Consider the following 16,699-nt stretch of genomic DNA (forward strand, 5'->3'; position numbering starts at 1 on the left):
TCAGGGGTGACAAATTAAAAAAAAGTGTCTGTTATAATTTTTTTTAAATGTACAAAGTATAATAAAGGCACATTTTAAACCACTCGTTTACAAATCAACACATCTAAGTAACTTAAGTACTTTTTAAACATCGTCATTAGCAAATCAACGTTTCGTTTGGTCCAAAAATTAATTTATTCTTCTAACAAAATTTATTCTTCTTTAGTCACCAAAACCACTCTACTTTGAAAAGCGTTCCACTAAATCAATTGAAATTTGGTATGGATGTAGTGGGATCACGTAGCTAACGTGCAATGAGCGTACATTTTTTTGTGTTTGTTCTTAGATTACGTCATTATTTTAGAGGCTAATGTAATTTTTTTTTAGTTTTCCACTAAAATATAAAATTGTCTAAAAATTCCTGATGGAAAATTCTACTACCAGAATTTTGTTGCTAGTCTTAAAAACTATCTTAAGATGTGTGATTGCTTACACATAAAATTGTAGGTAGTGGTGTAATTATAACATCATCAGAAATTAACATCATGTGGACGAAGTCATTAAAATTTTACCACAATTTACAATTACTATCAAAAACGTTACTTGAACAAATTTAACTTAATTTCTTAAAAGTATATATAACCAGGCTTAGAATAATAACGCATAGAATGATAGTTTCATATCAAACGAACTGTCACAAGTGAGGCAAAAATCAAATTTACGTAGGTAGGCTAGTTTTAGTAGTAGGTTAATTTTCGGTTTTAGTGAATATTTATATAAAAATACAAGTTGAAACGCGTTACTTCCTTGTGGAATATGATGTTAGTATCTATTTTATGTTTGTCTGACGTATTTTTACACTCATTTACCGCACATTTCGTCTTTTTTAGGCAAAATTCTTGATCTGCTCGCGGTGAAAGTTGACCTTGAGCACTGAAGGCCCGCTCGCTCGTGTAGGCCCTTTGGACGCGCTTCAATTTGCCTCACTTAGCGTGTGTGGACAAGGTTTCTATGCGTTATTATTCTAAGTAACCAGGTATAAAATAATAATATACAATATGTTTTATATATAATATATACGGATATACATAAAGTTGTGTTTGTTCGAATATGTCGATATTCCATCATTATGACAATTCATCAAAAAGTTTGTCACCCCTGACACGAGCGAAGAGGAACATTTGTTTCTCTTACCCCACAAGTACTAGACCCTCTTACCCCAACAATATTTTTGGCGCTTAGGATTTTGATTTCAATGAAACTCATATTATTTCTTGTTTTTGGTCTGAAGTAAGTAATAAAAGTAAAACTTACCGTTTTCTCTACGTGTTTTTCTATAAAAATAATCTCCAGCACTTTTTTCACCAAGATCTAGCAAAGAAAAAATTACGCGCCCATCTCGTGTTTTCATACTACACAGCTGTCAATTTTTGTTTCTCTCTCAAATTTGGAACATCGTACCGACATCTCTTTACAACCGTTAAAGCTAATTAGTTTGTTGTAACGCGATTTAAATCCGGAAAAATAGTTTCATTTCCTATGTGTAACAATCGCGAAAACCTAAGAACTCGAAAGTTTGTATGTTTTATCGACTGAAGACTTTAGTGCTAAACGCTTTACGTTAGATATTATGGACTTTAGTCCCTCTTCGCCCGGTGTTCCTCTTACCCCACCTGACTTTACACTTTGAACATTATTATATTATAATATTAATACATAGAACTCTTTATTTATTTTGTCTTCGTACGTATGTACAATAGTAACAATGCTAAGTTGAGTGCGGCGGCAATTGAAAGAACACATCCAGTTAACAAATGACTTAAACGCTGCATATCGTTGTGAATCCTTGTGTATGTACAAGCGATATCCGTACTTTCTCGAATTCGGGTCACAAGCGACATCCGAAGTCGGCACGAGTTTTCTAGATTTGAATATTCCCGGATTCAGAACGGACACGGATCGGACGTGCATACGGCTTTAGGCATGGTTTCACGGTAACCTTAAGTGGACCCCGTAAGGAGGTAGGTCTTTCCCCTTCTATAAATAGTTTGGTTGTTAGTTTTGTGGGACTTAACCACGGGAAAAAAACATGTATTTGTGTTTTGTGGATATTATTCCGGCCTCAGAGAATGGTATCTTGTGTTCGGTATCGGCAAAATTCGCATGAAATATGAAACCACATGAAGAAAATAAGTGTCCTCTCTGATGCTGTCTACAATCAATGAATTAAATGTTTTGAGAGAAAATTTCTTAGTCTTATATTATTTTTTATATCATGCGTGAAAAGAAGCGTTACAACAATCAGCTGTTACGCTTTGTCAAAGTGACATGAACATAACAAATCTGCTGGTTTTTCGTGTTTAAGTTGAAAATTATTCAAGGTACATTACTAGAGAAATGTACCTAATTTGTACTATTTAGCACCTCTCTGTTTAAAGATTTTATGGTTCAGTCGCCTGTTACTAATGGTTCTAAGTTTGCAAGCCCTTCAAGTTACGACACGTCTATTGGTATTTCGTTCAGGTACGGTAGTTTGTCACAGTCAATATTTGGAATCTAAGATTTTGCAATTCCAGGCTACAGAATACGCTATTTTTTTGTAACAGGGAATACTCATACTTTACGAGAAATGACTTCGTTTTGTGGAGTAGTAGAAAACACTATTAGAAGCAAACTCCAAACGGCACTTGACACCAAACATTTAGATGTAATTAACGAATCATTCATGCACAATGTACCTAAAAGTGCTGAGACACATTTCAAAGTGGTTGTCGTATCGGATAAATTTGAAGGCTTACCATTGATTAAGGTAAGAGCTCTTATCTGCTTCTTGTTGCAAACTGTACCTGTAGGGGAAGCGGGGCAGTTTGATACAGCATTATCTTCATACCTTCAAACATAATATTAGTTGTCATAATACTAAAACATGCCTTTGTACATGCGAGTAATAGACATGCAGCTCACCAGTTAGCCGTTTTTTTCTAAACTGGCGGTGGAGGTGAAGCTGGGGTACTTTTATATACTAGTGAGTGGGGCACTTTGGTATGTATCAAAGTGCTCCTGTTAGGTATTTTGTACGAAAAATGTAAAACTGTTTCAAGAAGTTGTAAAGAGGTGAACTAGTTACATTTTGCGCTATCGTCAGCTCTTCCTCTTGTATTTCTACTTCCAAGACAACATTACAAAGAGCACTTTTGAGATAGAAGTGTTGATCTAGCAAGTGCTGAGGCACATGTAACGTCATACTTTATGAACAGTTCGACCCCTCCAGCGAAAAGAATTATATGTCGAAATTGCCAAGTTTACAAGGGCGCGTTTTAAAGTTCTGAATTCACTCATCTAGTAGATTATCTAACTGATATCTAACGAGCTTTGCCAAATAAAACTGAGAAATGCTAAAGTCACGTGTTATGCTCATTTCAGTGAACTCAGAACTTTAAAATGCTCCCCTATAAACTGGTAATTTCAATATACAATACTTTACATAGGAGGGGTTGAGTTGATCACCTAGTACTGATAATAGGCAACCAGGATTGGCACTCTATGCTGATTCATTTAAGTGCCCCAAGCGATGTATCAAAGTACCCCACGGGTGAACAGAATTGGACAATCCCCATTTGTTAAAAAAAAGAAAAGATTAAATGAGTAACGTTTATTAGTTATATCATCAATTAGGTAGAAAAAATATTCATTATAATTGCATTTAGTAGCCCAAAATTAAAGTTAAAAAAGTGTACAAATCTGCCCTGCTTCCGCCTACTAATATCTAACAAAATCACCACATGGGTGAAGCATAGAGTACATAAAAGTCCTCATGCTCCAACTGATAATATTCATACAGTCAGATGCAGAACTTACATGGTGCATGAAAGGGTTGCACTTGGAATAATATACTCTAACCATACTCCAGATTTTCCCTAATATCTGCTTATTAGAGAAGAAGCCTAACACAGGTAAACATCAAATTTATGTGGTCCACCATGTTGAACTAGGCAGATGGGCCACAAAGGGTTAATAAAAATTGTAGAACTCCGGTGCAACTTTTTCCATCAACAAATGCAGTAAAACCTAGTTGTTTTAATTCAAAATTTTATAATTGAAAGACTAGGCTTAACTTACAACGCGGCGGAACGGAATTGAACAGATGTGTCAATTTCGCCCCGCATTCGCCAGCTTTCTCGCTACTGCGCCTTGAGGCTGTAGTATTTCGTTGATGTTTGATATCACGCTGCGCCTGCCTTCGCGCTACTTCGAACGAACGAATGCGTGAACATTTTCAAGAGTTCGTTTCTTATCTTTGGCTCGGTATCTGTGAGTCAGAAGAATGGCGGGTGTACCTAACGGATTACCCTGACAAATTTGGTATAAAAAAAATGCACCTAATTTGTACTATTTAGTACCTCTCTGTTTAAAAAATTTGAACCTCCATCAGAAGGAAGTTAATAGCAATATGAAAGGTACACCAGCCTTATTGACAGTCAATACAGCGGGTGTACCTCGGATTACCAGTATTTATTTATTAACTGTAAAAACTTGTTACTGCATGAAATAAATTATATATTAAGGACACGCGCTTGTAAACTTTTTAATCAAAACAAGGAAAAATATTGACATATGAAGAGGCTGTATTGTAGAACAATTGGCGGAAAATTTATTAAAAAAAATTACGACAATATTTACAATTTTGATTTCCGGAAAATTTATAAAAAAAATTACGAAAATATTTACAATTTTGATTTCGCTTATCTTCGTTATGATAGAGGTACAATTTTTTTAGGAATAAGTACTAAATAGTAAAAAGAAGTGGGCCGATCGGGAAAGTAGACGAATATTGAAAGTGGACCGATCGGGAAAGTAGACGAAATGGGAAATAGACGAATTGGGAAAGCGGACCATTTGCACAAGTCGACCGATCGGAATAGTAGACGAATAGTGAAAGTGGACCGATCGGGAAAGTAGACCGATTATACCGAAGGGCGTTAAGGTACATCCACTATTCTCTCACCAGTATTATATGTTACACAATTGACCATAAAGTTACAGTGCTATGTACAATATCGCTACAAAAATTGGCTACCATTACGTTTCGCCGCAATATAAATTGAGCCTAGAGCAACAGAAATTAAAATAAATTAGTGTGATTCAATACATTCTAAGTTGCAGGATCCCTTAGTTTAGAAGGCACTATAATCTTGTGATTGTATAACTTTTGACTTATAAATAAACATTATTATCATTATCATTCAATACTTTCAATTTTTTTTTCAGCGACATCGCCTAGTGAATGATATCCTGAAAAAAGAACTCCAGGCTGGTGTCCATGCCTTATCTATTGTAGCCAAAACACCTCAGCAGTGGGATGAGAGTGACAAAGTCATTGAAAGTAGCCCTAACTGCAGAGGAGGGTTTGGGAAATAATTTTTGCAATATTAGTATTTAAAAACATTAAGCATCAGGCAAGTTGAAAATGATTGTCCTTAAAATTCAGTTTTCATAATATTTGTTTAAAATATTAATACAAAAATGAGGTAGTAAAAGTTCTACTTTTCTGCCCAAAGTGAAATATTTAAAAAATAGTACATACAGTCGTGATTAGTTATACTGGTAACAATTATTTTTTTAAATTGTAGTTGTTTCTAGGGATTAAAATAAAACTATTTAATTCATAAAAGTTTATTTTTAGTCTAATGTATACAACGACGCAAGTCATACATAGATCATGCAACATTTGTAGGACACAATATTTTGAAGTCTCGTAGTATTATTATATGCTCACTGCTCGTAATGGTTTAGTGACCAAACTAGCGGAATGCGCCCACGAAAATATGCATGGCATGAACCCAATATAGAGCGCACAGAAAATGTTAATGTGCGCATTCACACCCGACCCTCGACGTTTCGCCGTATTAATGTGAATATCCAATATTTATTGTTCTTAGTAAAAAAAAGTAACATTATGTTGGCCAAAAGCCTAGATAGTGGAAATTGCGCGCACGCCATTTCATTTTCATGTAAAGGTGATATATAGATATATAAGTACATTCAATACAATCATTACATTTTTTTAAACTATTGTACAACTTGCAGCAATTTGGGGTATATTTGTTTAATATCCCAAGTGGTTGTAAGCTGATTTACGTTAAGAAAAACTTAATATTAAGATTTCAATAAATTTATACTCGCCTACATAGTATGTGGTCATAATAATTAGGGTATCTGACTCATATTTTTAATACATCAATCAACTTGAGGATACGAATCTTATATTCAGTTTTCGATATCGCGCTGAACCCACATCAGTGTCTCTACCATGAGATTACAGTGACAATCATCGCTAGCGACCGCGTAAAATGTTTGTATACAAAATGTGATTTCTTCTTGTGGCCGCTAGAGGCGCTGTGAATTTACCACACAAAATTGAAGTAATTTATGCGGTCGCCAGCGACAATTTGTCACCACAGCAAAGTCGTGGTAGAGAGACAGGTTAGTCTTTTTTGCAAAACTGTGTTTAGGATGTTGCTTGTATTTTGTCACAAAAGATTCCAGTGTCTTTGTAACTTTTGATTTCTGAATCGGACCTGTGACTACTCACTTTTCGAATTTCACTTCTATTTTCATATATAACCATTCACAATTTTAAGTATTTTTAATGATTGTTTCTTTTTGATACTTGACAAATACCATAATTATATTAAAGGCAAATAAATCTGTACATTTATAGGATGCTATGTAAGTTTATGTGCTTAAACGGTATTTGTGTCCATACTCCACAAGCACTCACAATTCACTCATTCACACACCGTTACAATAACGGTGTGTTTAATATCAGAGGTTGAAGTTGTCCAGACGTAGTTTACCTTCGTTCTCAGTCAGATAGAGAAGATCAGCCATAGTTTGTTCGCCAATTGCTTCTTCAGCTTTTTCGGACATCTGTAAAATGATAATTATTGAGATTTTTATTATAAAGATAGTACGAGACTTCCGTGTGCAGCTCTCAATGCGGTGAAAAACCCGTAGACGGTTAAAAATCCCGTTAAATTAAGTTAATAGCCAAAGTTATTGCCATTTTCTGTATCTTTGATGTAAATTTTATTGTACACCTCACCAGTGACGTGAACAATCTTAAAAAACTTTTCCCTATAAATCAAAAGGGATTGTAAGAGCACTTTTAGACATTGTTTTTTTTTCTGATTTACTTACCGATCTATATGAATATTTATTAGACGGCGGAAATTTGAAATTGGGTCCAAAATTAACACTGACAGTCACATTCTTATGCAGCGATACTGAAGGATAGTAGGAGCCTTGGTAAATATCTTCAAAGGCGACTCCTTGGCACTCTCCATTCTTGAAGAAGTATATCTTGCTGCCAGGGAGGGGTTTGAGATTGTTGAGAGATTCTTGAATATTATCCTTGTCTTCATAGTAGAGGTGGCTTTTGAATTTTACCAAGGGCTGTGAAGAAAACGATAAAAAAATTGATAAATAAAACAATACCATACCTACATGTACTTGGTACTTACTTGGTACTTGCGGCAACTCGACGACAAAGCGCCTATTTTGCGTGTATTACCATAGGACAAGTGGGTCAAGGAGGCGAATGTTTGGTATATTATTATGTCATATTATGCTATGAAAATATAATTTATGTTAAGAAGGATACCATTGTTTTCATGAAACATTGTGATAAAATAAAATAAACATAACATTAATACTAAGAAGAAAAATAAACCGGTTGTCCTTGACAGTCGTTTTGACATGGTCACAAGTTCTAAGATTCCTGTTGATATTTAACATTTTCCCGAGGTTTAAATCAAAAAGTGAAAAATAATCTTTGTAAAAACTACGTACTACGTTTAACTTTTTCAAGTGGCAATGGGCCTTTAGTTCAAAGTTAGGGGTTTGACAACTGAACTTTATTATGAATTATTTTTACAATATATTTATAATTACTAAGCCAATAAACAAAAAGAAGAAGAAAAAGTTCAAGCGAGCGCAGATCTTAATTTTCAGACTTTTGCGTTGCTCATCAATTTAGGTTGAAAGTTTAATTCGAAATTGCCTGGTCAGCTCAGACATTTTCGAAAAAAATTACACTAGTATACCAGGCAAACAGAATTTACAAGAATCGTCTACATTAACTCGTGCCTATAAAATTATTAAAAGTCACTGAACAAAATTGTTGTTTATGATATTAGTAATACATATAGTCCTGCGAGGTTGTTACTATTTTATAAATAGCTCTGTATACATATACAGAGCAGTACGTTTATATAAAGTACTTTTATATATACATATATATTAATTTATACACCTTGCCATAAAATAACTTACCCTATCCTTGTAAGTACTGGGAGTATACTTGGTATTAGTTGAGTCAGGCATCACTATGAGGAAGCCTAGGGTGTCGCCCTCACCGTACCCAGAGCTGTAGTGTTTGCCGCGAGACTCGTGGAATCTGTAATAATAAATCAATACAATGACTACACTTTTAATTGTTTATTAGGATTCACCTTGTTATATTGGCGGAGAATGATGACATGGTGAGGAAACTTTTATAAGTGTCAAGAGAAGCTGTAAAATTTTTATTTATAAGAATCTGGTTTATTTTTGAAAACCAATTTATAAGTTTCTCAAAAGATCTACAGACATTTCATATGCCAACCAACGCTATATTCTTTTTTTAAAGAAAACAACGTAAATATTTTTCTATTGTTTGTTACCGATTTTTGTTTTGACGGATTCTTTTGTCATAACGCCATCTGTGAGATATCAATGAAAATTTTTCTTTACTCCACCAATAAATACCTGTATAGCTAGCTACCAGACGTTATAAGAGATGTCGCTTTAGAAATGGTAATATTGATTGTACTGTATATTATGATATTTTACTGCCATGATATTCATTTATTTTTGTGAAATTACTATGCTTGTTACAATTACTCAGCAATTTTCAGGTAAGTTTTTTGTACTCAATTTTGGTGACAATTTTTATTATTTAATTACTCGAATATATCATCGTCAAATATTAAATAATATTTCAGGTTACCACACTCGAATATTAAATAATACTTCATGATAATATTCTATAAATATTTAAATAAAAAGAAATGGTCACCAAAATTGAGTACAAAAAACTTACCTGGTAAAATTACCCTATTAATACAAAGATCGAAAACGAAGAAAAATTTATTCGAAGAACGTAAAAGTATTAACAAAAATTAATAGAGAAATCTCGTTTTTGTTACAATCATGGCAACTGGAAAATGTGTATAATTGTCTATGTATATATACCTGGTGCCCTTCCGGCTACGCCAGGAGTATCCGAACTTGTCGTAACCGAGCGGCGCTTGCAAGTTGGCATATCGACGTCCCCATCCCAGACGCGCTGCTGCACCTTCTGGCATCTCCTCCACCACCGCCTCCCAATACCACGCGCCGCGAGATACGCCTACCGAGGTTTTAGATATCGTCGGTTAAAAGGTAAAACTCATTAAGTGACATTTTGTTCAAAAACTAGATTTTTTCAATTTTGCTTTATTGGGAAGAACATCTATGACAAGAAAAATTCAGTAAGTCTGTGGTGTCCTTCATGTTTTAATACATACCAGTCCTTTAGTGATTTTTCATAATGAAAAAATACAAAATCTTAATTATCTCCCTTTGGCCAATTAGGCTATTAGTGAGTTTTACCTTTTAACCGACGATATGTCGATTCAAATGTTTAATAACACCAATGCTGTATCAATGTAACTGCCTCCGTGACCGAACAGTCATCATGCTGAACTGCCATACAGAGGTCCCGGGTTCGATTCCTGGACCGGGAGAAATATTTGTATGGCCTACATTTATTTCTCTCGTGAACTTCGGTTTAATTGGTTGTTGTGTATGTGTGTGTCCATGGCATCCGCAATACAGGGTTTCCCTAACGCGGTGGTATGAGTGCGGCCGTTATTATTATTATTTTCTTGTTTCACAGCCTTTTTTGGCTGGTTTGAACCACAATTATTATTTTTATTAATTCATGTAATTCCAACTGTTTGTTGGAAACAGGTCTCTGTAGAGTGTATTTGAACAATAGTCCGCTATGATCATTAAGAAATATATTAATAAATTTAAGCATGATAAGCAGTGAAAATGAACCATTGAACAGTAACCTTTCGTGCCATCTTAGTTGAAACAGCACATACTTCGTAACATTACAGCGCAGTATATACTATGGTACTCATCGACATCATAATCAGTACAATTGGGCGAGGTGTGCCCACATCGAATTCGAAATGCAATCATTAAATTTGACCCGTAAACGGTTTGTGAAAACGTACGTGTGTTTTAACAAACGACGTAAAAAAAGAGGGCTTATCAAGTTTGAAACCGTTGTCTATGTGTCTGTCTGTAGCATCGTAGCTCCCAAATGGATGGACTGATCCCAAAAAATTTCAGTACAAAAAAGTAGTGAAATATTAACTTAATTTGTTTAATAATTATAATTGATATTAACCAAGAGACGGGACAAACAAGTCGTAACAGTTAGGGCGCATTTATTCGACACGAATTTCATCGCGCTCACCCCGCACAGCCGCTGAGCGTAGTCCGCGTTGGCGCCGCGCAGCGATCGTGTGCGTCTAACTGTTATGGCAAAATACGCTCTGTATGTTTATCTTTTACGTTTTAACTTAAATGAGCGTCCCGGGCACCCGGGCAAGGCAGGCTTGAATATGGTCTACGCGGCGACCCGCGCGGTTGTATTATTCACAGGAATTTAAATATTGTTGCCTAGTAAATAGAATTCAGATTCGCCATGAATGTACATGAAGGCGTGGTAATTGGGCGATGGCCGCGCCAGCTTTAAATCGCAAAGATCTTATGGGCACTGCCACTGCGCCCGTCACCCCGAGACATAAGTTGCCAAGTCCCATGTGCCTGTAATTCCACTAGCATCCTTGCCCTTCTAAACCGGAAAGCAAAAGTAGAGAAGGTGGCAGTACTTCCCTGGTTAAACTCTTTGACAAGTAGTTCTACTGTCACTGATTACTTTCACTTATCCAATCGATTTGAAATTTGTTATGATGGCACTTCACGTGGCCATTTGTATTTGCGTATTTGACATATTTGGCAAACAATCACAATGTGTAGATAGCATGTGTGACAAAGTATTTACCTTGTATTCGACAAATACAGCAAACACCAAACTCGCGTTGCCGCGAACGGAGCCAAATACGCAAAGTAAACCGTTCACTCTATGGTCATATTCATTATTTTGCTCCACGTGTAGACGGTCAATTTGTCAGTGTTTGCATGTTTGTCCGTACGTCAAATATTTTCCCAAGTACATCAAACACCCAATAGCGAATACAAGCAGCTATGCGAAGTGCCGCCATTATGCTATGGGAATCCAAATACACTACAATAATATGGTAACCTTATGACGACCTTGGTGGCCTAACGATTTACACTGCGGACGCTGGATGCGGAAGTCTCGGATTCGATTCCCGGTATAATAAATTTAGGAAATAAACTTTTCTAAATTAATTCTGGTCTTGGTGTTCTCGGAAGTGCCCCAAAATAAATTCCGTTGCTCTCGTACTCATAGTACAGGGAATTCCCTAGTTTGAGACAAGGCAATTGGTGTGGTTGTCTGACTCATTATTATTATTTATTTATGTACTACTGACAGTAGAAGTATCGTGTTTGGGGTAGTTAGCTTACAAATGGTGACTTAGTTGATTTTTCGGAGTACACTGTTCTGAATCAGAGGTATGTTTAATTTAAATTTATTGAAAAACTAATTGATTGGTTTATTTTTAGCCTCTATATTTGAGCGTTTAGACTTAGCCTCTATATTTGAGCGTTTAGACTTTAAAACATACCATGTGTAGCCCGAACCATGCAATAGCCTCTATCTCCGGTGACAGCTAATCGGTCTTCAGCAATCTTCAGCTGCGGTGCGCGATCATGCAATGCCAGAAGAACAACGCCGGGGCATAGAGCTCGGTACAGCCACCCCGGAATCGGCTTGCCGCTCCATTCGTTGCTTTCATCGAATTCCTATAACATAATAGATGGCTATAGGTATATATCTGTATAATAGTTAGTATATTTATATAATAGCTGTAGTCATATTAACTCTAACTTGTCAGCAGAGATCGAAATAGACAGTAAGTAAAAATTCATACAATTCCTCTTAAATTTATTTTTATTTTATTTCAATAGCACATAAACAGAATGTTATCATCATATGGTAACAGATCCATTTTGATACATTAATAGACTAGACCACATTCCAAAAAAAGTGTACACAGAACGATTATACTACATTCACTAAATTGAAAACGAGAAATAATATATAATAAAAATAAATAAAAGAATTGTCAGTTACAGGAAAAGAAACAAAATAATAATAACAACGTAACGGGACACAAAATGACAAAAAGTTAAAACACAAGCGATACACGCAATTGCGTATTGTATAATTTCATTTTCGAATTAAAAGCATCGATTAATAAATTATTACATTGCATTTTTAATATGCTTACTAGCAATGAGTTATCTTCGGTAATGTATTCAGAAGAAAAGTTTAGTAATTTTAAGTTAAAAAAAGAACTAAGTAAAAGTAGACGTTCATTAATAATTTTCAACGAGGTTTGCCCTCTGAATCTCTGAATTTCAGTTAATAAAATAAACCGAATATTACTTTGAATTGAGATTGGAAGAGTAGACTAGCGATAAAGACCCGAAGTACGCGCGAGAAGAGGAAGATCGAAATGCGATCTCTACAAACGAAATAATTTATGCGTAATTTTCAGGTAAGTTTTTTGTACTCAATATTGGTGACAATTTCTTTTTATTTAAATATAGAATATCATCATGAACTATTATTTAATATTCGAGTGTGGTAACCTGAAATATACTTAATAGTTCACGATGATATTCGATATTTCGATAATTCGTGTAATTAAATAATAAAAATTATCATCAAAATTGAGAACAAAAAACTTACCTGAAAATTACTGTTATCATTTACTACGGCTATATCTGCACTTACCTGTCTAAAAGGCGCATGAGGATCAGGCTCGGCCAGTATATATCGATACCCGTCTTTATTGAAAGGGTGTTCGGTCGGATATCCATGTGAAGGCAATTTCAGGGTGCCAATTTCGGCTGTACGGCCTTTCTTGCCGGCCGGCGCACCTGTTTCGGTCGCGCCTACCGCCGGCCGCCTCTTGCCTTGCCGCCCCTTAACATTGCCTGCTAATGGTACTGAAAATTGTGACGTCATTGGTAAAAATATTTATACATATAGAGCGAAGTAGCTTTAAAAATAAACAATCTGCGGAAAGTAAAGGTTTGCAAGTAATTAATAATGGAACCTCGAACTTGTGCCATTTTCAGGGTACAAAAGGTAGTTTAAAACATAATTTGTGACGTGTGTTTTGGACAATATCTAACCACGCGAATTAATCTCGCTAGAAGACTAATATCCGAAGTTCCCAAAACGCTCTATTTACAAGAAATTTGTTTTTAAGTAATAACTATCCAAACTAATATTATAAATGCGAAAGTAACTGTCTGTTACATATTTCGCCTAAACCGCTGAACCAATATTGATGAATTTTGGTACAGACCTAGAACAAGGACATTGGCTAATTTTCGTCACTAAAATAAACCTTAATGAGCATAGGGAATGAAAATTTGAAAGAAGAATCTATAAAACTATAAAAATTAATATAGTACAGTAGGCTACTCGAAGTACTTATTCTACGCAGAATTAATCGCAGGCATCAGCTAGTAATAAATAAGTGATTTCTCGTGACAGCGCTCGACGCGACTTTACATGTAGGTAACACTGGTTAGAAAGGTTACACGTTTTTATTTAAGTTTTCCTACGACGTTAAAAGCAACAATATAATATCTATAAACGTTTCGAGACCTTAGGTTTTCACGATTATTACCATAGGACTTTTCTTTATTCGCATTGATATTATTCGGATCTAAATCGCGTAGGTATATTTGTTTTTTCGTCGCAAAGGCCAGTCGATCATTTTACCATCTCAGCCGTGTGACCATGCGACCTGTAGAGGGCGCGAAACGTTTGGTTTGTTTGAAAAAACAAAATTATAACGAGATTTAGATCAGCAAAAATAGTTTCATTCGCTATAAACGTTGCTAATATGATCGACCTACACTATTTTCTTATGACACAATGCGCGCTGCCGACGGATGCGCCGAGTGAAGGTCAAGAATTATTGACCTACTAAACGTGGCCGGATTCAAATTAGACATTTTTCATCTTTATTGTGACCTAGGCGTTATGAAGACACGTAGGTTGCACATCGAATCTCGTGAGAATAACTGTACAGTTTGGTCACTTTTCTCGTGGTGTGTCGTGTGGTCGTCGAATTAAGCGATATAGAAAAATAGGGGACGTGCAGAACTGCAGACGCGCAAGTTTCATGTTTCTACGTTATTTACACACATAACGGGAGTTACAACCTTTGTTTACCTACATTTTTATCCATTATACTGATTATTAATTTTATTTACGTAAAACCTGCTGGCCATTACATGGAAACAACAAATTAAACGTCCGAATTCCTTATACGATTAATAAAAGTTTGGTTATTAATTTTCACTAATTAGACACTACATTTTATATATTGCTAAGATAAATTGACTTTGAAGCTGTATAAAACCAATGGAATTCTGATAGTGACGTAGTGACGTTTATTCTAGGCTTAAAATCAGTTTGCGCGTGTTTTTGTAATTGTGATGTAAATACATAGTTTGAAGTTTTCATGAAACAATTTAATATGAAATATCTATTGCACAGCCGAATTTTTTTATTAAATACGTATAAAAAGCTTTCATACTGAAGTACGTGCCGATTGATTTTTAAGTATAAAGAACACAAGGAACTTACACAAATGGTAAGAGAAATATTAAATAACTTACAATCCATGTCAACGGCAGACGGTTTTACGGACTTGTCAAAAAATTATACTTTACATTCGATAAATTGAATACTTAAACGAGATAAGATAGTGACACCAATCGTGTTATTGGTTCGAGTTTGTACCGACGCCTCACTAATCGTGGTCATACGTGATTACCGAGTACGTAAACCTAACCAGAAGATTGCAAAACTAATTTAATAATCTATTTAAAGCTTTCGTACATAATCAAAAGGTATATCCTCCATTGCGAACAATTGTGTTATTATAAAAAATGTCAAAACCACGTTCAAAATTACACGGTTATGATAATAAAGAGCGATAACGTTTATTAACGTAATATGAATATGTAAATGTGTGTATAAACAGAAAATAAAATAATAGAAATAAAATAATAGGAATAAAAAACTCACCCGCCATAAAGTTCAAGGTGATATAGCGATTTAAATACAAAATCAATAGACGTGAAACGCGGCTACCGCGACGTAAGTCTTATCAAGGAAATATATATAAGTATACATTACAACGCCACATTAACATAGTATAGGTAAGCGTACATACACACGACAGTGTGCGTTCTATAGCCGTACTGTTTACTAACACTGAGGCAGAGAACAATGTCATTATTCAATACATGACTCGCTCGTCTAGTCCGCTGAGTATTTTATACAATGCAAATGTTATAAGCACTTTGATTTTTTCAGACATTTGGCTTCAGTCCAGTTTGTTTAATTCTCTTATCTAGCTCTAAGTAGAACGGCGAGTTAAGAACATGACCTTTTACAGGATAAGTTTAAGTGATTATGTATGGACAAATAAGAAGTTTACTCGTATATACAACGCAATGACACGAATATAAGCGAAACGTCCACCCGTTCGATTTCTCACAAACTACTGAGCTCAATGGAGTGCAAGTTGGTAAGTACGCTTATAGAACGACGATATTCCAGTACTGAGAAAATTCCAGCAAATATTTCAAGTTTTTACAGTTGTTGACATTGGACTCCGCAAATAATTAGGTAACTTATGTAAATATTAAGGTCCCATTACACACTAATAAGACTACGCGAATCTTATAAAATCTTGAATTTTTTTTATCAGTAATTACTTTTCTATTTTTAAAAGACCTCCATAAGCAAATTACCTTTTCCAGGGAGGATTACGTCCAGCAAAAGACTGAACGCTAAAATGAAGGTGGGAAACCCATGCCAACTTGTTAAATCGAACCCACGCTTTATTTCCAACACACAGATCATAAAAAATATGATTTATATTTATTGCTGCTTTAAGAGTCGTCCCGAGACACAACTTACACACGTTAACATAAAAACTAAAAGTTTCCGCTATCTTTGAGGGCTATATTATGTAAAACAAAACTCTTTCACCATATCTACAACGTTTTAAGTTTCTTCGAAGGTCGCTATGGATTTCTACTTCGAAGTTTATTCGATATAATGTGCAGCTTGAATTGAAAGTTATGAACATCATCAAGTTCAACGAGGAAATGTTGCACGTATTCTACAGGCCAAAGAGGTCAGTTGCAAAACATTTATTAACCTACTATATGATAGAAATAACCTATTATATATATAAGAGGATAATTTATAACTCGACATTATTTTTATACTCGGAAAAACATAGTCATACACTAAAACAGAGTAAGTTTTAACAATCAATATTTCTACGTTCGCCATGTGAAAGGGGTCTCCAAAGTAAACGTTCATTGGTTTCATGCAATCATGCTTCAAAGGATATCAATAAATTGGTGT

General features: G+C 35.1%; 2 protein-coding genes across 3 annotated transcripts in view; one reads left to right on the plus strand and one right to left on the minus strand.

Moving 5' to 3' along the window:
- Nucleotides 1-2,330: 2,330 nt before the first annotated feature.
- On the plus strand, nucleotides 2,331-5,558 carry LOC113231605 (bolA-like protein DDB_G0274169). The gene is made up of 3 exons (XM_026465971.1): nucleotides 2,331-2,502; nucleotides 2,586-2,788; nucleotides 5,248-5,558. Exons 1-3 carry the CDS (start codon nucleotides 2,445-2,447, stop codon nucleotides 5,395-5,397), a joined length of 411 nt encoding a protein of 136 aa, XP_026321756.1. The 5' UTR covers nucleotides 2,331-2,444; the 3' UTR covers nucleotides 5,398-5,558.
- A 170-nt stretch (nucleotides 5,559-5,728) lies between these two features.
- Nucleotides 5,729-16,699, minus strand: part of LOC113231602 (set1/Ash2 histone methyltransferase complex subunit ASH2) — a 17,349-nt gene continuing 6,378 nt past the window's right edge. Inside the window, exons 1-7 of one of the 2 annotated variants that reach the window (XM_026465969.1) lie at nucleotides 15,344-15,412; nucleotides 13,025-13,239; nucleotides 11,850-12,027; nucleotides 9,274-9,430; nucleotides 8,314-8,437; nucleotides 7,180-7,434; nucleotides 5,729-6,909 (exon numbers count right to left, since the gene is read on the minus strand). In XM_026465969.1, the coding sequence (XP_026321754.1) occupies nucleotides 6,805-6,909; nucleotides 7,180-7,434; nucleotides 8,314-8,437; nucleotides 9,274-9,430; nucleotides 11,850-12,027; nucleotides 13,025-13,239; nucleotides 15,344-15,350 (1,041 nt within the window). In that variant the 5' untranslated portion in view covers nucleotides 15,351-15,412 and the 3' untranslated portion in view covers nucleotides 5,729-6,804. Of the gene's footprint in view, nucleotides 6,910-7,179; nucleotides 7,435-8,313; nucleotides 8,438-9,273; nucleotides 9,431-11,849; nucleotides 12,028-13,024; nucleotides 13,240-15,343; nucleotides 15,413-16,699 lie in introns of those variants that run through there. The other variant, XM_026465968.1, reaches the window with a different exon arrangement.

This window comes from Hyposmocoma kahamanoa, unplaced genomic scaffold (assembly GCF_003589595.1).
Source record: "Hyposmocoma kahamanoa isolate Upper Pololo Valley unplaced genomic scaffold, ASM358959v1 66, whole genome shotgun sequence".
In the NCBI taxonomy this organism is placed as follows: Eukaryota; Metazoa; Arthropoda; class Insecta; order Lepidoptera; family Cosmopterigidae; genus Hyposmocoma; species Hyposmocoma kahamanoa.